The 23,534-nt window shown below is 40.2% G+C and overlaps 1 protein-coding gene across 4 annotated transcripts in view; it reads right to left on the reverse strand.

Annotated features, from left to right (window-relative positions):
• GPAT3 (glycerol-3-phosphate acyltransferase 3) overlaps positions 1–23,534 on the reverse strand; it is a 78,537-nt gene that overhangs the window by 23,326 nt on the left and 31,677 nt on the right. For all 4 annotated transcript variants that reach the window (XM_049885832.1, XM_049885831.1, XM_049885830.1 and 1 more), the window contains exon 3: positions 755–1,025. In XM_049885832.1, coding sequence (XP_049741789.1) covers positions 755–999 — 245 coding nt within the window. In that variant the 5' untranslated portion in view covers positions 1,000–1,025. The remainder of the gene's footprint in view (positions 1–754; positions 1,026–23,534) is intronic.

Here is a 23,534-nt window from a genome sequence, read left to right on the forward strand (position 1 = left end):
TGGGAAAGGGACTCCGGTGCACTGTCGGTTTGGTTGACACCCTGGCAAATGTGACACTGTAAATCCTCTCTCCTCTTCTTTTTTCTAACTTCCCCTTTCTATCCACCCCCAGATGATCTATGACAGCAGAGTGAATCCAGATTGTAAAATATATGTTGGATTGTAAATACACACGTTCATTTGGGAAAAAATATTGCAAGAATAGATGCTTAATAAGTTCCTGCAGAGGTCCCACTTGGTGGTGTTTTCTAAGCGGGAAGTAGTAGGATTCATATCTGCCTTAGTGCTGCTGTAACAGAAATACAGCAAGTGGGCAGCTTTAACGAACAGAAGTTTATTTTCTCACAGTTCAGGAGGCTAGAATTCCACATTCAGTGGCTTTAGTGGAAGGCTTTCTCTGTCCAGTCTAGGGGAAAATCTTTGTCTCTTTCAGCTACTAGGTTCCTGGGCAACCCTGTAGCAGGTATCCTTGCCTCAGTTTGTTCTTACTTGCTTGCTTAATCTACTCTTTTATATCTCAAAGGAGATTGATTTAAAACACACCCTACACTAATCCAGCCTCATTAACATAACAAAGAAAACCCAAAAGAGATTATAACCACAGATGTAGGGGTTAGGATTTACAACACATATTTTAGGGGGACACAATTCAATCTATAACAGCACCACAATATTCTTACGTAGTCATTATAGAAATGACCAGAAAAGAAAGCTGAATTATTCATAGAATCAAGTTGCTGGACAGGTTTCTTACCGCAGAGGCAATAGGACACAGTAGCGTACTATCACGCCCAGCACCCACACCATGGTGAGCCGCAGACTGATGTACTGGAAATTTACGTTGGTCCTTGTGAGGAGATTCCATGACACTAGCTCCTCTGAGGAGAATCTCTGGGTCACTTCATCTTCCACAATGGCTTCCAATCCCTTCTTGGAGAAATAAAACACGTCAGAGAGCTCAAAGCCACTTCCTCGCAGACCAGAGAGCCCTTTTTCCATGGGTGACTCATCTCTTTGGATAATACCTTAAAAGAAACATCAGGACATGAGAAAATGCCATAGGACAGAAGAACAGCTGGCCAAAAGGGCAGATTTAAGACTGTGCAGAATACCAAAGACAAGCTTAATGGGTGACATGGAGCAGATTTCAGAAAAAAGAGACAAGCAATTGCAGAGGGACATCACTGGAAAAAACTGGAGTGAAATCACTTAAACCTACATAAAATGGTCCCTACTCAATGATTTCAATTAATTGTGAAGCAATGATGGTCTTTAATAACCCTTTTGCTTATATTTCCTCGTTATAAATCATTAATGAAAGAACTCACAGAAACAAACTCCAAAATGTAAATCTAGACAATGTAAAAATAAAAACTTCTGTTCTCCCCCAAATAAAAACCATAAAGTCAAAAAAAGCAAGCAAAATGGGGGAAAAAAATTTACCACAAAGGCAAAAGACTGATGTTTGCAATATATAAAAATCATTTAATAAGAAAAGAGCCTCCTACAGAAAAGTAAACAAAGTTCATAAACTGAATTCATACAGCCAACATAAAAAAAAAAAAACCCAGTGCCGTCAAGTCGATTCCGACTCATAGTGACCCTATAGGACAGAGTAGAGCCGCCCCATAAAGTTTCCAAGGAGCGCCTGGTGGATTCGAACTGCCGACCCTTTGGTTAGCAACCATAGCACTTAACCACTACGCCACCAGGGTTTCCACAAGCAACATAAATAGCTAATAAATATATGAAAATATTTTCACTAGTAATCAAAGAAATGTGAATTAGACAAAGATTGATCTATTTATATTACCAAATCAGCAATAATTTTATTTAGTGATTAAGTTCAATGATGGAAATTATACAGGTACTCTCTCTCTTTCTACTTATACAAGTGTAAAACTAGTAGCAACTTTGTCAAAACCAGTTTGGGGTGAAAAGACTAAAAATAATGTTGTCATTTGATTCAATAATCCCAATTCTAGGAACCTGCCAAAGAAATCCAAAATGTAGGCAAAGCTTCACTGGAGCGTTCTTCATTATAATCAATCCAGACAGTGAGATATAATACATCCATTAACAACTATGCTTACAAAACATTTTAATGACATGGATAAAGACTCTAGTAAGGAAAAAAAAGGCAGGATTTAAAAGTGGTTTAATCTAACTACATGAAATATATAAATATGCAGAAAATCTCAAGAAGGAAACATTAAGTGATTTTCTCTAGGCCACAGGATCAGATTTTTCTCTTTATGCTGTTACAGTATTTTCCATAAAGAAAACAATTCAAAGATCTTTAAAGCAGCATAAATTTTTGTAAATTGAAAAACTGACTATTGCCATCCAGTTCTAATTACTAAGAATAACATGAGAAGCTCTTTGGAAAATAAAGATTAGCTATATATATTTGAAGCACTTACTGATGAAGATCAAAGACTACAGTCTTCATTACGGATCACAGCTCAATATAAAGAAAATAAAAATCCTCATAACTGGACCAATAAGCACCATCATGATAAATGGAGAAAAGATTGAAGTTGTTAAAGATTTCATTTTACTTGGACCTACAATCAATGCCCATGGAGGCAACACTCAAGAAATGAAAAGACTCATTGCATTGGGCAAATCGAGTGCAAGAGGTCTCTTCAAAATATTAAAAAGCAAGGATGTCACCTTGAGGTCTAAGGTGCACCTGACCCAAGCCATGGTATTTTCAATCACCTCATATGCATGTGAAAGCTGGACAATGAATAAGGAAGACTGAAGAACTGACACCTTTGAATTATGGTGTTGATGAAAAATATCAAATATACCATGGACAGCCAGAAGAATGAAAAAATCTGTCTTGGAAGAAGTACAGCCAGAGTGCTCCTTAGAAGTGAGGATGGAGAGACATTGTCTCACGTACTTTGGACACATTATCAAGATGGACCAGTCACTGGAGAAGGGCATCATACCTTGATAAAGTAGAGGGTCAGCTAAAAAGAGGAAGATCCTCAATGAGATGGAATGATATAATGGCTGCAACAATGGACTCAAACATAGCAATGATTGTGTGGATGGTGCAGGACTGGGCAGTGTTTCATTCCGTTGTACACAGGGTCACTATGAGTTGGAACTGACTCAATGGCACCTAACAACAACAACATATACACAGTAGGAGTCCCTGGATGGCACAAATGGTTAAGCACTGGGTTAATAACCAAAAGGCACCATGGAAGAAAGTCCTGGCAATCTGCTTCCAAAAGATCACAGCCTTAAAAACCCTATGGATCAGTTCTACTCCGCACACATGAGGTCACCTATGAGTCAGAATCGACTCCACAGCTGCTAAGAACAACAACAAAGCACGCAAAACATCCATTTGCTCCCTGGGTGTGTGTGTCACAGGGAATTTACTACCAACAGTAGGCTACAATTTGTAATCTCTTATTTTCTTAGTAAGAACCTGGGTACACAAGCAGTTTGTGACCAGCTGCTGACAAAGATTGCCAGCTTGAACCCACCCAGCAGTTCCAGAGAAGAAAAGCCTGCTATCTTCTTCCCTAAAGATTACACCAAGAAAACCCTACGGAGATCAATTTTATTCTGTAACACATAGGGTTGCCATGAGTTGAGGGCCAACTCGACTGCAGTTAACAACATTTCCCTGGGGTCTCTTCTTTTAAGGTAGAGACTGAGATGTTAAATTTCTTGAAAGATTTTCTAACTGTCCAGTTGATTGGAAAATCAGTGAGGAACGAAAATGGAGGGTGCTGTGGAATGACCTTAAACTACAAAATACAATTGGCTATCCCCTGGAAAGCTTACACGTGCATCAACAGAAGGAGCAGTAATATTTCAGGGTTTTTTTTTTTTTTTTTTGAAGGAGAGGCAGCATGATGCACTAGAGGAAAGAAGACTTGGAGTCCAAAGTCAAGTTCTGTCTAGGACAACCACCAGCTCCACGGCAGTACGTAATAGATAAGTCAGTTAACTTGCTTTCTTCATCTATCTATAAAATGAGAAGATGGGAAAAATTTCAGCTTTCTTTCCCAACCACCACTGCAGTTGCCTGTCAAATTGGCTCTCAGTGACGCCATGTGTGTCAGAGTAGAACCGTGCTCCATGGGACTTTCAATGGTGTATTTTTCAGAAGCAGATCACCAGGCCTTTCTTCCAAAGCACACCTGGTTGAACTTGAACCACCAACCTTTGGGTTAACGGCCAAATGCATTGACGGATTGCACCACTCAATGACTCAATTTCTACGGTTTTAGTCTATTTGCCCTATATGCAAAGCAAATACCTAACAGTCTTTTGAATTAGAGCAATAAAATAAGTTCTTGAATGGTCATTAGATCATCTCCTTTAGTAGTCAAGTCTAAGTGGTTTAACCTTTCTTCACCATCTTTCAAAGGGTTTAATCAGTATTAGAGGATGGGCCAAGAAATTGTCCCCACAGAATTACCCTCTTGCTCTATAGGCATTTCAATACTGCTCCGAGTGGGTTACTCAAACCCACGTTTAGCAGTCAAGAGTTTAATTATTTAGCGATATATAGATTTTTTTTAAGTCTAGAGGGAAAGGGACGAACAAGTTCTTCAGCAAACCTCTGATTAAAACACACTGGGGACCATAGATGACCCTTCTTAAAATAATCTTTTTCAGAGGAGCCAGAGATAGGGAGGCAAGTTCAAGTTACTTCATATTATTTAACTGAGTCAGGCTTCTGGAAACAAAAGCCAGCTCCTGAACCCCTACACATTTGATGTTCTGTGTTTTCTCTGCCCCTTGATCTAGTTTATCCAATGTAATGCAAAGAAAATACAACTCAATTTTTTAGTTTGGTTAAGCCTATATACTTTTTTTCTTTCAAAAGTATATAGGCATCCATAATGCATCTAATCGACAGATGATTAATTCTCAGAACATGTAAAGACTTACAAAAATTAAAAAGAAAAAGGCAAAGAACCCAATTTAAAAAATAGGCTAGAAATACGGGAAGCAATTCATAAAGAAATAAGCCTGATGGTTAAGCATTTGAAAAGACGTTCAGCCTCAGTGTAATCAGGAAAATGCAAATTAAAACCACAGTGGTATTTCCTACCCATCAGATCGGGAAAAGATTTAAAACCTAACATCAAGTATTGGTGAGGATACGGAACAATGGGAATGTAATAATAAGTACAACCACATTAGAAAACAATTTGGCAATATCTAGTAAATTCAGAGATATTCATGGCCTACCCGTTGCCATCAAGTCGATTCTGACTCATAACAACCCTGTAGGACAGAGTAGAACCTCTTCATAGGGTTTCCAAGGCTATAAATCTTTACAGAGCCAGATTGCTTCATCTTTCTCTTTCAGAACAGCTGGTGGGTTCGAACTGCCAACCTTACAGTGAACAACAGTTCAGTGATTAACCACCGCGCTACCAGGGCTCCTCCAGTCATGGCCTGTTGTTATTAGGTGCCACTGAGTTGGTTCTGACTCCCAGCAACCCTATGTACAAAAGAATGAAATACTTCCCAGTCCCGCACCATGCTCACAATCGTTGTTATGCTTGACCCCACCGTTGCAGCCACTGTGTCAAGCCATCTTATTGAGAGTCTTCCTCTTTTTGGCTGACTCTCACTTTACCAAGCATGATGTCCTTCTCCAGGGACTGATCCCTCCTGATAGCGTGTCAAAAAAATACGTGAGACAAAGTCTCACCATCCTTGCTTCTAAGGAGCATGCTGGTTGTACTTATTCCAAGACAGATTTGTTCATTCATGGCCTATAACCCCATAATTCCACTCCTAAGTAATTTTCAGTAATTTTAAATACATGAAAAATTGCAACAATTTTACACTTCACTCAGATTCACTAATTACCAACATTTTGGCACATTTGCTTTATTGCTCTATTTCTGTTGTTGTGTGCTGAGAAGTTAATTCCAACTCATAGCAACCCTATAGGGCAGAGTAGAACTGTCACATAGGTTTCCCAGGCTGTAAATCTTTACAGGAGCGGGTCACCAGGCCTTTTCTCCCTGCAGTTAGCAGCCAGGCAGCTAACCATTGTGCCACCAGAGCTCCTTGTTCTCCCTCTATATGTATGAAAAGATATTTTTTTTGTGCACCATGTGAGAATAAGTTGCAGGCATCATGCCTCTGGCCCCTAAGTATTTCAGCATCCATTTTAGGACAAGGAAATCACTCATCTAGCCATAGTGTAATTATCAAAGTTAGAAAGTTCAACATTAATGCAATCCTAGTATCTAGTCTACAGACTTTATTCAGATTTTGTCAATTTACAGCATTTTTTTCTGTTCCAAAATCCAATCCAGGATCACACATTACATTTGTGTCAAGTCTCTTTAGTCTCTTAATATGCAAAGGTCTTCAGCCTTTCTTTGTCTTTCAAGATATTGACATTTTTAAGAGTAAACAACAACAACAAAAAACAAATCCATTGCCATGGAGTTGATTCCAACTCTTGATGGCCCCATGTGTGAAAGAGTTGAACTGCTCCATAGAATTTACTTGGCTGTAATCTTTACAGAAACAGATCACCAGGCCTTTCTTCTGCAGTGCTGCTGGGTGAGTTCGAACTACCAACCTTCCTGTTAGAAGTCAAGTGCAAACCATGTAAAATGTCCTTAATTTGTGTGATGCTTTTTCATGATTAGATGCAGGTTGTACACTCTTAGCGGAACACTGTCTGAGTGATGTTGTATCCTTCTCAGTGCATCACATCAGGAGGCACCTGAAGTCAGCTTGTGTTGACGATGCTATCTTGGGTCACTATTTCATAAAGTTGCTATTTTTACCCTCTGTGATTAAGAACTAGTGGGGAGATAACGTTGAGATTACATAACTACCCTGCTCCTCAAACTTCCACCCAATAGTATTAGCATCTATTGATGATTCTTGCCTGAATGAATTTGTACTATGTGTCTTTTTAAAAGATGCTTTCTAACTCCTTCATTCTCTCCACATTTGACATTTCACCGTACAAATGAGCTTCTCCTTTCCATTCTTATAAAATTATGCACAAGTAGACACATACAAGAACATTTTGCCACATTGTCTGCTATAGTAAAATAATAGAAACAATCTAAACATCATTAAGGAGAGACTAGATAGATGGATGGATATTATTAGGGACTGAATTGTGTCCCCCCAAAATATGTGTTGTAAATCCTAACCCCCATTCCTGTGGTTATCACCCCATTTGGGAATGGGTTTTCTTTATTATGTTAATGAGGCAGGATTAGTGTGGGATGTGTCTTGAATCAATCTCTTTTGAGATATAAAAGAGATTAAACAAGCAAGGGAGAGAAGTGAAGTTGGGGAAGAGAGATGCCAAACCACAGGAAGATAACCCAGGTGCAAAAGCTCAAAACAGAGACAAGGACCTTCCTGCAGAGCCGACAGAGAAAGGCATCTCCTAGAGCCAGCACGTGAATTCTGACTTCTAACCTCCTAAACTGTGAGAAAATAAATTTCTGTTTGTCAAAGCCACTCATTTGCGGTATTTCTGTTATGGTGGCACTAGATAGCTAAGACAGATGTACACTGTGCATACTATATATGAGCTAAAAGAAACTAACTAGGACATTCTCAAACATCACCACAAAGAAAATGCAGAATGATATGTGGAAATTATATTTTTATAGACTGTAAAGCGTAAATACTTTGAGTGATATAAATACTATGTATTGTTTAAGAAGGCCCCTGCGTGGCCCAATCAGTTTGCAATCGGCTGCTAACCTAAAGGTTGGTGGTTCAAATTCACCCAGTGGCCCCACAGAAGAAAAGCCCGGCAAACTGCTTCTGCAAAGATTACAGCCAAGGAAAGCCTAGGGAGCAATTCTACTCTGTAACACAGAATTGACTCCATGGCAATGGGTTTGGTTTTTTGGTTTATTGTTTTAGGTACACTTGAGGTCTCTATGAGTCGGAATGGTTTGGTTTATTGCTTGAGGATGTATACAGGTGTAAGCAAAGTATGAAAATACGCATGTTATGGGTTGAATTGTATCTCCACAAAATACGTGTTATAAATCCTACCCCCTTTTTTATACCTGTGGTTATAGTCCCATTTGGGAATGGGCTTTCTTTGTTATGTTAATGAGGCAGTATTAATGTAGAGTGTGTCTTATGTCAATCTCTTTTGAGATGTAAAAGAGTTCACAAGAGCTTTAACAAAAAGAAACAAAAAACGACATGGAACTAGCACTTGTTTCTAAGGCGAAGATCTGTATTGTAAGAGAGCAATTTAATATCTCTCAAATAAGACATACAAAATCCGGAAATGGATATTACTATAAAATCAGGTGTCAAAAGAAGCACAACTGAAAACATCATGTTCCTTCCTTCCTGAAATATATTGATTATTGCAGGTCAGAATTACTGATTCAATTCACCCCAGCCATAAACTGCTGACAAGAAAAAATTCAATTCAATCAACATATCATGAATACTTACTATGTATCTGGGGCCAAAGTACAGGTTAGAAAGAGAGAAAATATTTCTTCTGGTCCCAAGAAATGTTCATGGGTGGACAAAAAGTCTTCAGTGTATACATATAGACACATACCGGGTTTACTAGCATAGATACAATTCTGATGTTAGTTTTGATTTCATTAAGGCAGCCCAGTTATTATTAATAAATTAATCCTGATCTTTCAGAGCAATGTCACCAGTAGCAAATAATTAGAAAAATAATGATAAAATGAACAGTTTTTTTTTTTTAATTATAATCCAAAACTATCAACCTACAGTTTAAATTGGTAAAACGCTGATTCTAGGAAACACTTCCTTTTGTTTCACAAATCAGCTTTAAAAAAAAAAACCATAAGCGTTTGAAATTTGTCCTTAGACCAAATGCTTTGGTCAATCCGACACAGTCCACGCTTGGATGAAAATTAAATTACAACAACTATCACTCTACCTAGTGCAAGAGATTAATTGCATAAACTGCACCATCCCCCAGTGTCTTTAGCAAGTCACTCGTATATAAATAATACAAGATATGAAAGGCCTGTTTATAAATCACACTAGTGTTTCAGTCCTCCAGCAATTAGGAAAATCAAGGTTCCCCACAGACCAAAAGTGGATATAGAGTCTTATGTACAGAAGTAGTTCATTAACCTATCAATGGGCTGGGTTCCAAAGGGCAGAAGCTCAGAATTTCTCTCATGGAAACCTTGTTTGGACTAATCTGTTTGAGCTAGAACCCTACTCAGTCAAAAACATAGGTGATCCATATAGCAGTAGTACTATGAAATAGAAATCTCTCTACCACTGTTTCTATGGCAAATTTTAAAATTAATTCTGATTTGGATTTATTGAAAATATACTCCCCCATCCCACAGGGACCGGGAGGAAACATTGGGAGTGCTTTCTGAGGTACTTGTAATGTTCTATTTCTGGATCTGAACAAGAGGTACACAAATATATTCATTTTGGGAAATTCATCAGGCTGTAAAACTTGTCTTGGTTATCCAGTGCTGCTATAATAGAAACACCACAAGTGGGTGGCTTTAGTAAACAGAAATTTAGTTTCTCACAGGAGACTAGAAGTCTGAAATCAGTTTGCTGGCTGTAGGGGAAGGCTTCCTTTCTCTGTCAGCTCTGGAGGAAGGTCCTTATCCCTTTCGAGCTTCTGCTCCTGGGCAATCTTCCTATGGCTTGGCATCTCTCCTCCTCCATCTGGGCTTGCTTCTCTATGCCTAGTCTATTTTTATATTTCAAAAGGGATTGACTTAAAACACACCCTACACTAATACTACCTTATTAACATAGCAAAGAAAACCCATTTCCAAATGAGATTATAACCACAGGTTTTACAACCCATATTTTTTAGAGATATGACTCAATCCATAACACATTTTTCTCTATGTATGTTACACTTCAACTTTTAAAAGTTCATAGTAAAATATATTCATATATGCCCTACTCAATTATTAAGCAATGGGGCTGAGAGTTTACTATCCCAGCATTAGCTACACAGATAAACAAACAAACAAACAAAAAACCTGCTGCCGTCGAGTCGATTCCGACTCACAGTGACCCTATAGGACAGTATAGAACTGCTCCATAGGGTTTCCAAGGAGTGGCTGATAGATTCGAACTGCCAACCTTTTGGTTAGCAGCATAGCTCCTAACCATTATGCCACCAGGGTTTCCAACGGTATAGATAGTGGAGTCCTTTTCCTGGCATGAGGAGCTCCTCTGAAGGAATGGGATCCTTGACATGGAAGTCAGGCCTAGATTCTTCTCTACCTTCTCCCAACTTTGTTGCTGACTCATGAATGTGATTAGCCTGATTAAAGAAGAAATCAAGGCAAAGTAGCTCTAAAGATCAATTGTATGTGGTTGGGAATGGGGAACAGGGTAGGCCATTGCTACTGGGATTAAAAAAGAACAGAAATGGTTAATGCCAGCGGGGAGCCAAGGCCCATGCTCAAACAGGCACTTAGATACAAGTTGGCCATTCGGAAATCAGACCAACTGTTTTACCACAGTACAACATCACAGGCAAAATAGTACAGAGTTCTCAACTGAGCCAATGTCTGCGCTCTGATAACACCATACCATGCTCATATTAACCACTAACTAGCCCCCAAGATACATTCAAGTAAAATATCTTCAAGTTGGAAGAAACCTCAGATCATTTGGTCTAAACTCTCCTGGGAAATGATCAGCTGTCCCTCAGTGTCAAGGCTTCTCCAATGGCAAAGTAATCACTTCTAAAAGCAATTCAATTCTGGCTCAGATCACTAGAAAGTTCTTCAATATGCTGAGACCAAAAGTTTGCTTCCCTTCGTAATCTTAGGTTAGTTATCAGAGTTAATTTCCTTCTACTTGATGGCCGTTTAAAAGTCTGAAGATAGTTATGTGACCCTAATCCATCATTTTCTAGGCAAAATATATTGGAACTCTTTTAGTAGTGACAGAAACACAAGTAAAAATCAACTTAGGGAAAAGAGACTCTCTTGGAAGCATGTTGGGTTTTCTCACCGAACCGTGCGTGGGATGGGTGAGATGTATCTGGTTGGGTAGGATGACTAGAATCGAGGACCATCACCCCCACATTCTTTCCATCTCTCAGTTTCAGCAACAGTTGCATTCTCTCAGACATGCTTCCAGAACGTGGCTGTCAAAAGCTCCTAAGTCTCACATCTCACACCAAAGACAGATGCTCCTTTCCCGTTTGCTTGAAAATGCCAGGGAAGACCTGTGATTGACCTATAGCAGATCATACACCCACCAGTAACCAGAGAACTTGGATAAGGAAATGGAGAACCAGAACCTCATCTCCCATTGGAACTACATGGCGGGGGCAAGGGGAACATCTCAAATGAATAGGTAGACAAAATAATGTCTACTATAATAAACATTTTACTGTTTTATATTTTTTATTGTTCTCTTTAATTTTAGCCGTTCTGGTGGTGTGTTAGGAGTCGGAATAGACTTGATGGCAATAGGTTTTGTTTTTGGTTTTAGTGGTGTGTAGTAGTTTTTAGTAGTATCTCATTTGGTTTTAAAATAACATTTTACATATTTTTTCTCACTGTAAAATAATGTGCTTTAGTGAAAAAATAGATATTACAAAAGTATAAATAAAAAAATTAAAAATTACCCATACAAAATTCTATCACCTAGAAAAAAAAAATCTACATTTTGATATATTTCCTTCCAGATTTTTCCCATCCATATTAGGTAAAAATCCAAAATTTTAACATGTATTTTCATCAATCATGACACTTTGGGGAAATACACAGTCACTCTCATACACTCCTAATAAGATTATAAGTAGTACCACTATTATAAAGGGCAAGTTAGCAATACCAGCCAAAATTACAAATACTCTCTGACAGAGTAATCCCATTTTTGAGAATTCATGTTACAGATCTATTTTATTGCAGCATTGTTTTTTAACACCGAAAGGCTGGTAACTACAAGATTAAAAGAACTAGCTTATATTCGTGTAATAATGAAAGTTCTTATAGCTGTTTAAAAATGGGGAACTTTTTAAGTAATGATGGAAAGATCAATGTGGCTGCTGTTGTTAGCTACTGTTGAGCCCCCGTCCCCTCCCCATTCATGGCAACCCCATGCACATTGGGAGAGGACCACTGGGATTCATAGAGTTTTCAGTGGCTGATTTCGGAAGTGGATCTCCAGGCCTTTCTTCCTATTCTGTCTTAGCCTGGAAGCTCGGCTGAAACCTGTTCAATATCACAGCAACATGTGAGCCTCCAATGACAGACAAGCTGTAGTTGCACTTGAGGTGCACTAGCCAAAACTCAAACTCCAGTCTTCTGCATGGTAGGTGAGAATTCTACCACTGAACCACCCCTGCCGTCGTGGAAATATCTATAGAATATAAGTGAAAAGCACAAGACACAGAATAGTGTCTATTGTATGTCATCTTTGCTGTTAGCAAGTTAAAAAAATAATAAACATTTGCATTTGCTTGTAATAGCATAAACACTGGAAAGATACATAGGAAGCGAATGTGGGGGAGAGGCAGCCCAGAAGGGGTGGCGGGGGAGGCTAGACTTCCCAAGTTCATGTTTTTAAGTTGCTATGATTTTTGAACCATGTGAATCTATTACTTTTCAAAAAATAAAAAGTAGTATTTTTAAAAGGGAATGTAAAGCCAAATCCAAAATGTTTACACAAGGCCTTGCAGACACACGTCCTTTGTGCGTTCATCTGCTAGGTCTTCCAGAATCGAATGAGTTTGGTGACTCAGCATGTCCTCAGAATTGTAAAGATGGAACAAAGTGAAACTGTGTGTTCATTTTCCACATAACCAGTGTCACACTGTCATTTCAAATCCTACCTAAAAACACTTAATTTCTGAGTTAGATTTAGAAGCCCCCAATCATAAGCAGAGAAGACACAGGTTGGCTGTCAAGTTGATTCCCACTCTTAGCAACTCCATGTGACAGAGCAGAATTGCCCCATGGAATCTTCCTGGCTGTAATCTTTATGGGAGCAGATCATGAAGCCTTTCTCCCCAGGAGCGACTGAGTGGTTTCAAACAGGCAGCCTTTTGATTAGCACTCAAGCGCCTAACGGTTTACACCACAAGGGTTCCTTAGAAGACACATACACGCCCTGAAACGCACAGTTTACAGACAAGGCATTCAATGTTCTTATTTCTGAAGAGGAGTTCAAAAACAACATTGATTATTCCGGGGAGATAAGGAGTACTAAGTGGGCATAAAACCAAACCAAACCCATTGCCATCGAGTTAATTCCAACTCATAGCGATCCTATAGGACAAAACAGAACTGCACCACAGGGTTTCCAAGGAGCGCCTGGTGGATTCGAACTGACATTTTGGTTAGCAGCCAAACTCTTAACCATTACGCCACCAGAGTTTCTGAGGAAAAGAGAAAATACACAGCTAGAACTTTCTCGTCTCTTAGTTTCCACACACCCTGCTCTTCTCAGTCTCTTTCCTGGTTGTACCCTCCTTGTGGATCCTTTTCTGCTTCATTTCTCTCCTCCTACCCCTTGTTTGGAAAACCTGGTGGCGGTTACCCCTTGTACTATGATTTTCTCTACAACGTTTGTAAATCTCTTTCACTCTTTGTGAATTCATTAAATGCACTGCTTCAACTACAGCCCTGTGGGGATAACCCCCAACTCTACATCTGTAGTCCTGACTTCCTTCTCAAGGCTCACAATTTTACATGGCTGCTGGGGAACTCCACCTCTCCATCAACCCTAATAGTCTGGTTTAAGCCCCATTACCTTCCAGAATGGCTTCCTGCCCACCATCCCTCCTTTCTCCACTTCCTCTAACCTCTCTTACTTCCACAGAGTGGCCAGATTTCCTCTCCCAAAACTTTGAGATCCCCTCATCTAAGAAATTCATTTCTTAGCCTGATACTCAAGGCCTTTTAGGACTTGACCTATCCACCTATCCACTCCTTCTACTCCTAATTCATTTTCACTCATCCTGGCTCAAGTCAAACTAAATCAGTTACAGTATCTGTAATTCCCACTGGGGTCTCCCATCCTCATGCCTTTGCTACCACTGTTTCCTGCATCTGATGCCTCTTTTCCTAAAACCATTCTAAATTTTCATATCAGCTAAACTCCATTTTCCCTTCTTTTATATTCCTTGGGCCCGTTAACCACCAATTCCATTCATTATATGATGCAGGGGTTATCTTACCTGATTATAAGCAAAGACAAAAAAAAAAAAGACCAAGTTGCAATAAACTTACAAGATATCATTTCTGTTTCTAAAATTAAGTCAGGCTTAGACTAGAAGACACAGTGGATGGTTTATCCTACGGGGGGAGGGGTGGAGTGTCAAAGCAATGCCCTTTCTTTACCCAAAAAAAAAAAAAACAAAAGAATGTAAATTCTCTCATCTTCATCGATTACGAATTGCCTGTTTCTCTGCCTCCTTCTTGCAACACACCCTGTACACACGCTTCTGTACTGATTAGCAATCTTTATACAAAATGCCAGAGGAACATCAGAGGCTAAACGCCACCACACACTGGGACTGTGCGACAACTGCCGGCATCACACACTAGGTATCAGTTGATAGGGCGGTCATGTGGGTCAGCCCACACACTGGCAAGCGAACTCACTGTTATGGACGCACAAGTCAGTGAAAATGAGGATGTTAATTTATTTGAGCAGATTTGTGTCAATATCTTTGCAGAGCCAGGGAGAGGAAGAGATCTGCATGATACACTGACAGATACCAACTTAATAAACAAAAAGCATACCATCCTTGGAAAAAAAAAACAAATGCTGCTTGCAAAGACTTTAAATACTTTACGCATTCAACCAAGTAGGTGCACGTTATTAATTGCATACAGCCAAAGCCGAAGCTCTCTGTTTGGTCACAATCTCCTTTTTGCTTTAAAGGGATGATCTCTGGAATTCATTATCAATTTTGCCTCTGCTTAAACCCAGAGAAGGTCACTGGCTGCAAAGGGATACTAGAAATCACTGCCTGTAATACCATTCGCTCTAATAACTTGGAGAAGGGTGTCATTGGCTGTGTGTACAGCGCTGTCTCCTAAGTACTTTCACTTTTTATAAACGGTTGCAACCTATCTTTTCTGTCCTTCGTATAAAGTATATTTTCCAGATACTTAAAGCCAAAAGAGGGAGGCATTGGGGATTCAGTGGTAGAATTCTTGCTTTCCGTGCAGGAGACCTGGGTTCAATTCTCAGCCAATGTGCCTCATGTGTGGCCACCGCCTATCTGTCAGTGGAGGCTTGTATGTTGCTGTGATGCCAAATAGGTTTCAACAGAGCTCCCAGACTAAAACAGTCTGGGAAGAAAGGCCTGGCAAACTACTCTAAAAAATCAGCCAATAAAAGCCTATGGATCACAATTACCTGACCCTCAACCATCATGGGGACGGGTCAGGACTGAGCAGTGGTTTGTTCTGTTGTTGCCATGAATTGGGGGCTGACTGGATGACAGTTAACAACAACAACAAAAGGAAAAGGGCCAAATTATCCAACTCACAGAATTTGTGCTCAGCATCCCCTGCATCCTAGTGCTTCAGGGTCTATTCCTGGTTCCCAGGTAAAATGAGCAGATAGGGGCAGCGCAATACACAACACTAGAGAACCACAGAAGCAAGGCCGATCAATCACAAGGCTAAAAATGGTGAAGGTATTAAGCCAGAAGACCACTGGGTGGCCTAACAGTAAGCAGGCCACATACCACTCTTTGCTCATGGCTCTAGTTTACCAGATGGCCCCCAGAAATTACAGGAGATATAAGAAGTCTATTGGCTCTGCTCCCTGAAGAACCTTTGGAAAACTGAATAGGAGTTCAGGGAGTTGGGGCTCTTCTCTAGCCAGTCCAAGCTTTGGGGCAAACAGGTACCTGACCTAGAAAACTTAGCAAAGGAAGTACATACAAAAGTTTTGATTGCACCCTTCTAAGGTTGACACACAAAGGGTAAAGTCCCTGGCCAAGAGTTTTGCCCAACCCTAGGGGATCCAGACATCATTGGTCCATTCCCACCACAATCCAAGGAAAGCACTCTTTCTACTCACAAGTCCAAGAGGCTCTTTCCTTCCCCTGAGTCCCAAAAGCCTATTTTCACTAAACACAAAACCACCACTATCTGCTCCCCACCTGCCCAATCCTCTGTGTACAAATCATGGTCTGGCGCTCTGGCCCCTTCCCCTTCATGTTCCTCCCAGAGCTTATTTTGCCCCGTTATATTGTTAGGTGTCATTGAGTCAGTTCCGACTCACAGCAACCCTATGTACAACAGAACAAAACATTGCCCAGTCCTGCGCAAAACTGAGGGCAGTGGGGGTTCAGTGGAAGGGAACTGACTCAATGGCGACAGATTTGGTTTTTGGTTATATAATCTTCATGTAATCTTCCTACTAGCCTAGTCCAGTTTCTAGATCACTTCTTGTTAACAAGCTATTTCTTACATTTGCTGTTGTTGCTAGTTGCCATCAGGTTATCTCTGAATCATGTCAACCTTATGTATAACAGAACAAAACGTTGCCAGGTCCTGTGCCATCTTCATAATCATTCGTATGTTTCAGTCCATTGTTGCAGCAATTGTGTAAATCCATCTGGTTTCCCTCGTTTTCACTGACTCTCTACTTCACCATACATGATGTTCTTTTCTAGTGATTCTTCCAGACTAAGACAAACTAGGAAGAAAGGCCTGGGGATCTACTTATGAAAATCAGCCAATGAAAACCTTTCTTATATACATAGCTTAATAAATAATAAATGGTTAACTTAAAATAGCTTAATTATTTTACTTCAACTTAAGCCAATCTTTTTGTTTCATGTTTTTTGGCTATGGAGGTAAAGTGGGTTGGCTTCCTTCTTCTAATAATTACTCAGTTTTAGTATGAGTTGTCCCTCAGTTTTTTTCTAAATACATGAATCAGCCTTCACTGGTCTCATTTACCGTGTTAGCCATTTTTATGGTCTTTAGAATTTCCATTTTACCACTCTTAATATAAACAGTAAACCTGGGCTTACCTCTGCCCTTACATCAGAACTAGGCTGCTTTGCTTTTAAAGCCTTCCATTTTCTAATCTACTCTCCTAAAAAAAAAAAAATTAGCCATCCTTATTTCTATTTTTTGTCCATTCTATAAACTGAGCTCACTTCCATTGCTAATTAAGCTATCCTTCATTCCCCCAGTTTAGAAAGCCCTCTCCTCATTTAATCACAATCTACCTCCACATGGCTTGGTTCAACACCAACATATCCACAAAAAGTCTCTGATATCCTCCAGCCCAAAATGATCTCTTTTCATGCAGCACTTAAAAATTTTCTTTCTTAAATTAATTATATCAGAGTCTCTGGATGATGCTCGGTTAACCATGCTCAGTTGCTAACCAAAAGGTTGGAGGTTCAAGTACACCCAGAGGCACCTTAGAAGAAAGGCCTGGCAATCTATTACCAAAAAACCAGCCATCAAACACCCTATAGAGCACGGTTCTGCTCTGACACACATGGAGTTGCCACGAGGTGGAACTGACTCAACAGGTTTTTGGTTTTATGTTTATGGAATTTAATAACATTAGCATTGCTTTGCTGTCTGTTGCCATATGGATATTGGTGATATCTCCTTTACTAGGCTCAGATACAATTGAGGGCAAGTCCAGCATTGCATATTTCAGCATATAGCATAGGCACACAGAAGACACTCAGTAAGCATTGTTCATGGTAGAGAACAGTGTTATTAATTTAGAATGGTTCATCACTGTGTGGTTGAACATGCTGGTTCTGTTATGTACTGCAGTATATTTTTAGGCTCTTTGTTTTGTCTTATTTTTCACTGCCTGATTGTCTAAAACTTTGCCTCTGAGATTCTGTGGTGAGGGTTTTTCTATAGTGTAACCCATCTCATCTCGTTTAGATCATCATCATGACATTCATCTTGAATGTCATCCCTCTCTCTGAAGGCTCATTCATCAAAACCATCCAGATTTCTTTCAATTCTATTCTTGTTTCCTGTGTTGTTTAAACCCTGACGAATTTAAGAGCATTCAATCAACTACACTGCACGTTCAGTTATATAAAGGTCATCAATATCAACCTCAAACAATAAAACAAAATCTATGCCAAAACCCCGTTACTCAACAGGTTCCCCCCTTTACAGTTAGCGATCCCCTGGAACACAATGTGAGGATGCCTATCTATTCTCTAGATCAGTGAAGATGAAGAGGTCTCATCAAGAAGGCCAACTCCAAACCAGCTGGTAGTAAGCAGCTGTCTGCAAGGTTGTGTTAAGGAGGAATTCTGAGGCCACATCTTGGTTCCGTGACAAAGACTTCATCAACTAATTATATCTACTGGAGTTATGAGGGGGAGAGAAAACAGGAGGAATGAATTTGTTGACCCCACTATTTGGGATTAGGATAGAGTCCAAGGTTTTACTGAAATAAAGATACCCTCTATTTTCCCATTTTTCCACAAGGTTTGCAGTACTGTAATATTTGCAGTGGTGATATGTTATTTTTCTCTTGAGAAATACAGAAGGGAAAATTTACTCCCTTTTTCATCGTATACTACAGTAGTTCTCTATAAACTTAAAAGACAATTAGTGCTGCATTTTTAGAATAACAGGAATAATTCCATTTTTAACAACTAACATTTTAACATCTTGTTCAATATAATGTTGACCCATATCTTGGCGGATAACCTACATTAACTGTGTTGATTTGAACATTGCTAATTTGATTAAACAGATTCCTTCAAATTCTAGCAATAATGTAGTTCCATTCAATCCCATGCTACAGAAGCGTTCATAAAACTCCACTGTCAAACGAACCATCAATTCAATAAAATGTCAACTTCATGATTTGGCATTTATGGTTGGTATCTTTGATTATAATGCTAAATATTCTTAATAGATCAATTTCTCAAACATTTTGTTGATGATTTGAGATTTAACTGTTTTGAGTTTCCTAGTAAGAGACAAAGCCAGCACTTAGCAGAGGAGTTTCTACTTGTGGAACAGTCACCTCAACCAACAAAAGGAGTATTAGAAGGTATTGACCAGAGAAGCTGGTAAGGAAGGTGTTATAGAGTAGGGAGGGGTGGCAAGGGTCTCTGAGTAAGACAGACAAATTGGGATTCCTCTTTAAGCTGCCTTTGAATGACTGTGTGATCTGAAGAAAGTTACTTGAGCTCTCTCACCCATAGTTTCCTCAGCAGTAAAATGAGGATTGACAAGACCTACTTCACACAAATAATTTTACACAATGGAGTCAATGTTCAGTAAAGGGTAGTGGTTATTATTATTATTGATATGGTCCTTGCCTTCAAGATAGAAACAAAATAGAAAAGCTTTGGAGTTTTGATTGGCATTTTCTCTAGGGGGTGGGAGGGGTAGGAGTGGCCAGAAGGGATGTGATGGAGAGGTTGGTTTGGGGAACATTTCTAAAATGATAGACTGGATTTTCAATTTGGTACGTACCTGCTGAGATGTTTCCTCCTCCCAAGAGTAGAGAGAATTTTCTTGCATAAATAGAGGAGGTATTCTTGAATTGACTACCCTACCAACTAATCCTATCCTCTTCTCATTCTCAAATAATCCTTGAGTCTCATTTCTCACTCAGCTTTTCAGTTCTGAGATGCAAGTAGCCTCTTCCAAACTGCTGAGGGGTTTGGGATAAAGGACAAGAGCTAAATCACTAACCAGATCTTCAACAGGCAGTTAGTAGTGGGGGTGGAGAGAAGATTTAAGATCTGTGTCATGGATTGAACTGTGTCCCCCCAAAATATGTGTCAACTTGGTTAGGCCATGGTCCCCAGTATTGTGTGGTTGTCCTCCATTTTGTGATTTTCCTGTGGGTTATAAATTACAATCTCTGCCTATGGTTAAAGAGCATTAGGGCAGGATGTAACACCCTTGCTCAGGCCACATCCCTGATCCAATTAAAAGGGAGCTTTCCTGGGGTGTAACCTGCACCACATTTCATCTTACAAGATATAAAAGGAAAGGGAAGCAAGCAGAGAGTAGGACATTATACCACCAAGAAAGCAGTGCTGGGAGCTGAGCATGTCCTTTGGACCCAGGGTTCCTGCATGGAGAAGCTCCCAGACCAAGGAAAGACTGATGACAAGGACCTTCCTCCAACGCTGACAGAGAATGCCTTCCCCTGAAGCTGACGCCCTGAATTTGGGCTTGTAGCCTACCAGACTGTGAGAGAATAAATTTCTCTTTGTTAAAGCCATCTGCTTGTGGTATTTCCATTATAGCAACACTGGGTTTTTTGGGTAGATGACTAAGACAATCTGCTTACATTAGTTATGTTTAAAACTTTAAGGAATTAATTTCACTGAAAATAGGGGTAAGGCATAGGGTGTATCATTCACTTTGTTACTGCTATATGAAAAGAAAAAGAATCTGTAAAATAATACAGAATGTGTTTTGTGAACTTTCTCACTAGTTTCTTAGAAAGGGAACCTTTTCTGTGATCCAGGACTTAAATAGCTGTCTTGCTGTGGTGCAGTGTATTACTTAATATGGCCCTTTTTTTTTCCTAGCTATGCATGGTCATGTGACTCCTACAAAATGATTGGGTGGGACTATGTAAATAAGGTGCTTGTGGCCCACCAAGGAGATTGAACAGCATTGCTAATAATGCAAATAAAGTACATGGAAACTTCGGGGGTGGGATCACGCAAATAAGGTATATGGAACCATAACATGGGGGTTGGTCAGTTTTCCCATTCCACTAGGCTTAAAGGGAGACACAGAGCAAGAGAAGAAGGAGCTGTAATACAGAAGATAATCAGAGACAGTGGCACAGCAGTAGCAAGAGTGATAGCAGCAAGAGGTGGCAGGAACCAGAAGACCGGAGCAAGATGGCCCTGGTGGGGCTTGCTGATGCACGTAGATAAGATTTGTAACACTTGCCTGAGAAGGACCCAAGCAAGGCCCGGCAGCAGAAGGCCTTGAGCACAGCCCAGCATCAGAGAGTGAAAAGAAATTATCCTGATTAAGAACTGTATCCTAAGTTGTTCCTTTTACTTCTGAGTTGTTCCTGATCCCAAGCTGTACCCTGTTACTTCCCTAATGAGCCACTTAACTGTAAGTATGGTTCATGAGTTCTGTGAGATGTTGCAGCAAATTACTGAACCCAAAGACCAGAGGGAGAATACTGAGTAGGAGGAAGTAGTCAACATTAGAGATGATGGAGTGGTACAGCAGTTTGGAAAAGTTGGACATTTGAACATTTTTAAGCTCCGCCTCATAAGAACCAGCTCTGTGCTGATCCTTATAAAAGAAATTAAGTTGGTGTCAGGAGTGGGATTTGCGGCAATGGCACAGACTCACTGGAATATGTGATTTTGGAAAAAAGGGGGTAAATGGGAGAATGAGAAACCTTTGGCTTCTGGACGGGATAAAAAAAACCCATAGATTGAAGCAGCTGTTATGTTGCAATCAATTACCCAAGGCAAAAGCTATTCATGGGAAGTGGTGGCTCTAACTCCTGAAAAACTGGCTCCTTGGATGCATAAGGAAATACGGAGTGATAAGGAAAGGGTAAGACATACAATTCCTTGGTTCCTGTTACTGGTAAGAGCTGCAATACAAAAATAACAGCAACAACAAAGAACCCCTGTTGCCATCCAGTCGATTCCAACTCATAGTGACACTATGGGACAGAGTAGAACTGCCCCATAGTTTCCAAGGAACTCCTGGTGGATTCAAACTGCCAACCTTTTGGTTAGCAACCGTAGCTCTTAACCACTATGCCACCAGGGTTTCCAGTAACTGCAATGGCAGGGAAAAAGAATATAGGGTGAACTGCTGCACCAATCCAAGCCTGGAACCAGTCCAGTCAAAGCTACAACTGCTCCTCTCAAGGCCAACCCAAAAAGGAAAAATCATATCAGAACAATAGGAAGTACCCCTAAGGTTGCTGGTCACCAAGAAGGTAGTCCAGGAGGGGAACAGACAAAACCAAAAAACTATTGAAACCAGGGTGTATAGCGCAAGGGAGTTGCTTCGATTGTAGACCAGTATCATCAGCTTCTTGAGGAACTATTACTAAAATGGATTGTGAGAGTAACAAATTTAGGGGCAGCATCTTTAGTTTTGAATGCTGCAGAATGGAACAATACGTTTGGGTTGATGCGACACCCACAACTCACCATGGCACAGTCAAGAATGGTGATACAAGATCCAGTTACACAGGAGATTAACCCAGAGGAGACAGCCAGTCCAGTGACTGGATAGACTTTGCAGTGAGGTTTACTCTGAGAAGGGAAACTGCCCCTCTCTCCCGCTAAATACTCAGTGGAACACTCTAGAGGAAGCAGCTGATACACTGCTTATGCAAGCCATGCCAGAATGGCTTTATGGTGATCAGGACACTCATTCAACGAGTATACCCCTTACACAGGTCATAGTCAATATTGTAATCAAAGGAGCCCCTTCTACATGGGCATCCCATGTAACCTTGCTACTGTGAAACAAAGCAACAATCCAAGAAGCCTTGTTAGATCTACTGACACAGCTTCCCTGCATGGGTCTGACAGATGCAAGAAACATAAGGGTGATTCACAGGAGAATGGGAAGAGGCAACGGGGAAGAAGAACTCAGCCCGATGAGGGGAGATTTTTAAATGGTTACTAAGAAATTGAATGAATGTAGCAAACATTGACGGAGTTGAGACAAAGATTCTAATGCAGCACTGCAGGAGATTGGGTGGACCCACGGAAACTCCTGCCGGTCCCCCAACATTAAAGAAGCCTAAACAAGTCCAGGAAACCCTGGTGGCGTAGTGATTAAGTGCTACGGCTGCTAACCAAAGGGTCAGCAGTTCAAATCCACCAGGCACTCCTTGGAAACTCTATGGGCCAGTTCTGCTCTGTCTTATAGGGTCACTATGAGTTGGAATCAACTTGATGGCACTGAGTTTTGGTTTTTAAGCAAGTCCATTTTATTCGCCCCAGTTGGGAGGAATTTAATGACGGGAAGTCCTACCTGGGACCATTTGAATCAGAGGCTCAGCTAGTCAATCAAGATAAAGACTGACAAAGGGGCCAGGGTCTTCTGGTACAGCTTCCAGTAGGGGACCTGAGGCCATATGCATATGTGTAGGTGACATAGTCCAGAGGTAGGGAAGAGAAATTTCAGGGGGCTCCTGGACACAGGAGCCCAACGTATTCCTATGTCTCAAAAACCTGTCAATAAAATCTTGAAGGGGCCTACAGTTAGACTGAGGGAATATGGGGATGCAACAGTTGATAGGACTAAGTTGAAAGTTTGTATGAGAACTGGAAGATTTAAACAGATACTGTATGAAGTAGTTGCATCTCCCTTTCCTGAATGTATTATTAGTATGGATCTTATGTCTAATTGGGGAACACTCCCTCTATGTGATATGGTAAAACTGCAGGCATGTAAATCTGCCCTTAAGCCAATATTGATTGGACATGATAAATTGGAGGCATTAGAATTGCCCAAGCCCACTCAAGTGGTTAATTTGAAACAATATAGGATATTTGGCAGACAAAGGAGATTACTGCTTTGATTAAAGACATGCTA

Source organism: Elephas maximus, chromosome 5 (assembly GCF_024166365.1).
Source record: "Elephas maximus indicus isolate mEleMax1 chromosome 5, mEleMax1 primary haplotype, whole genome shotgun sequence".
NCBI classification, from domain to species: domain Eukaryota; kingdom Metazoa; phylum Chordata; class Mammalia; order Proboscidea; family Elephantidae; genus Elephas; species Elephas maximus.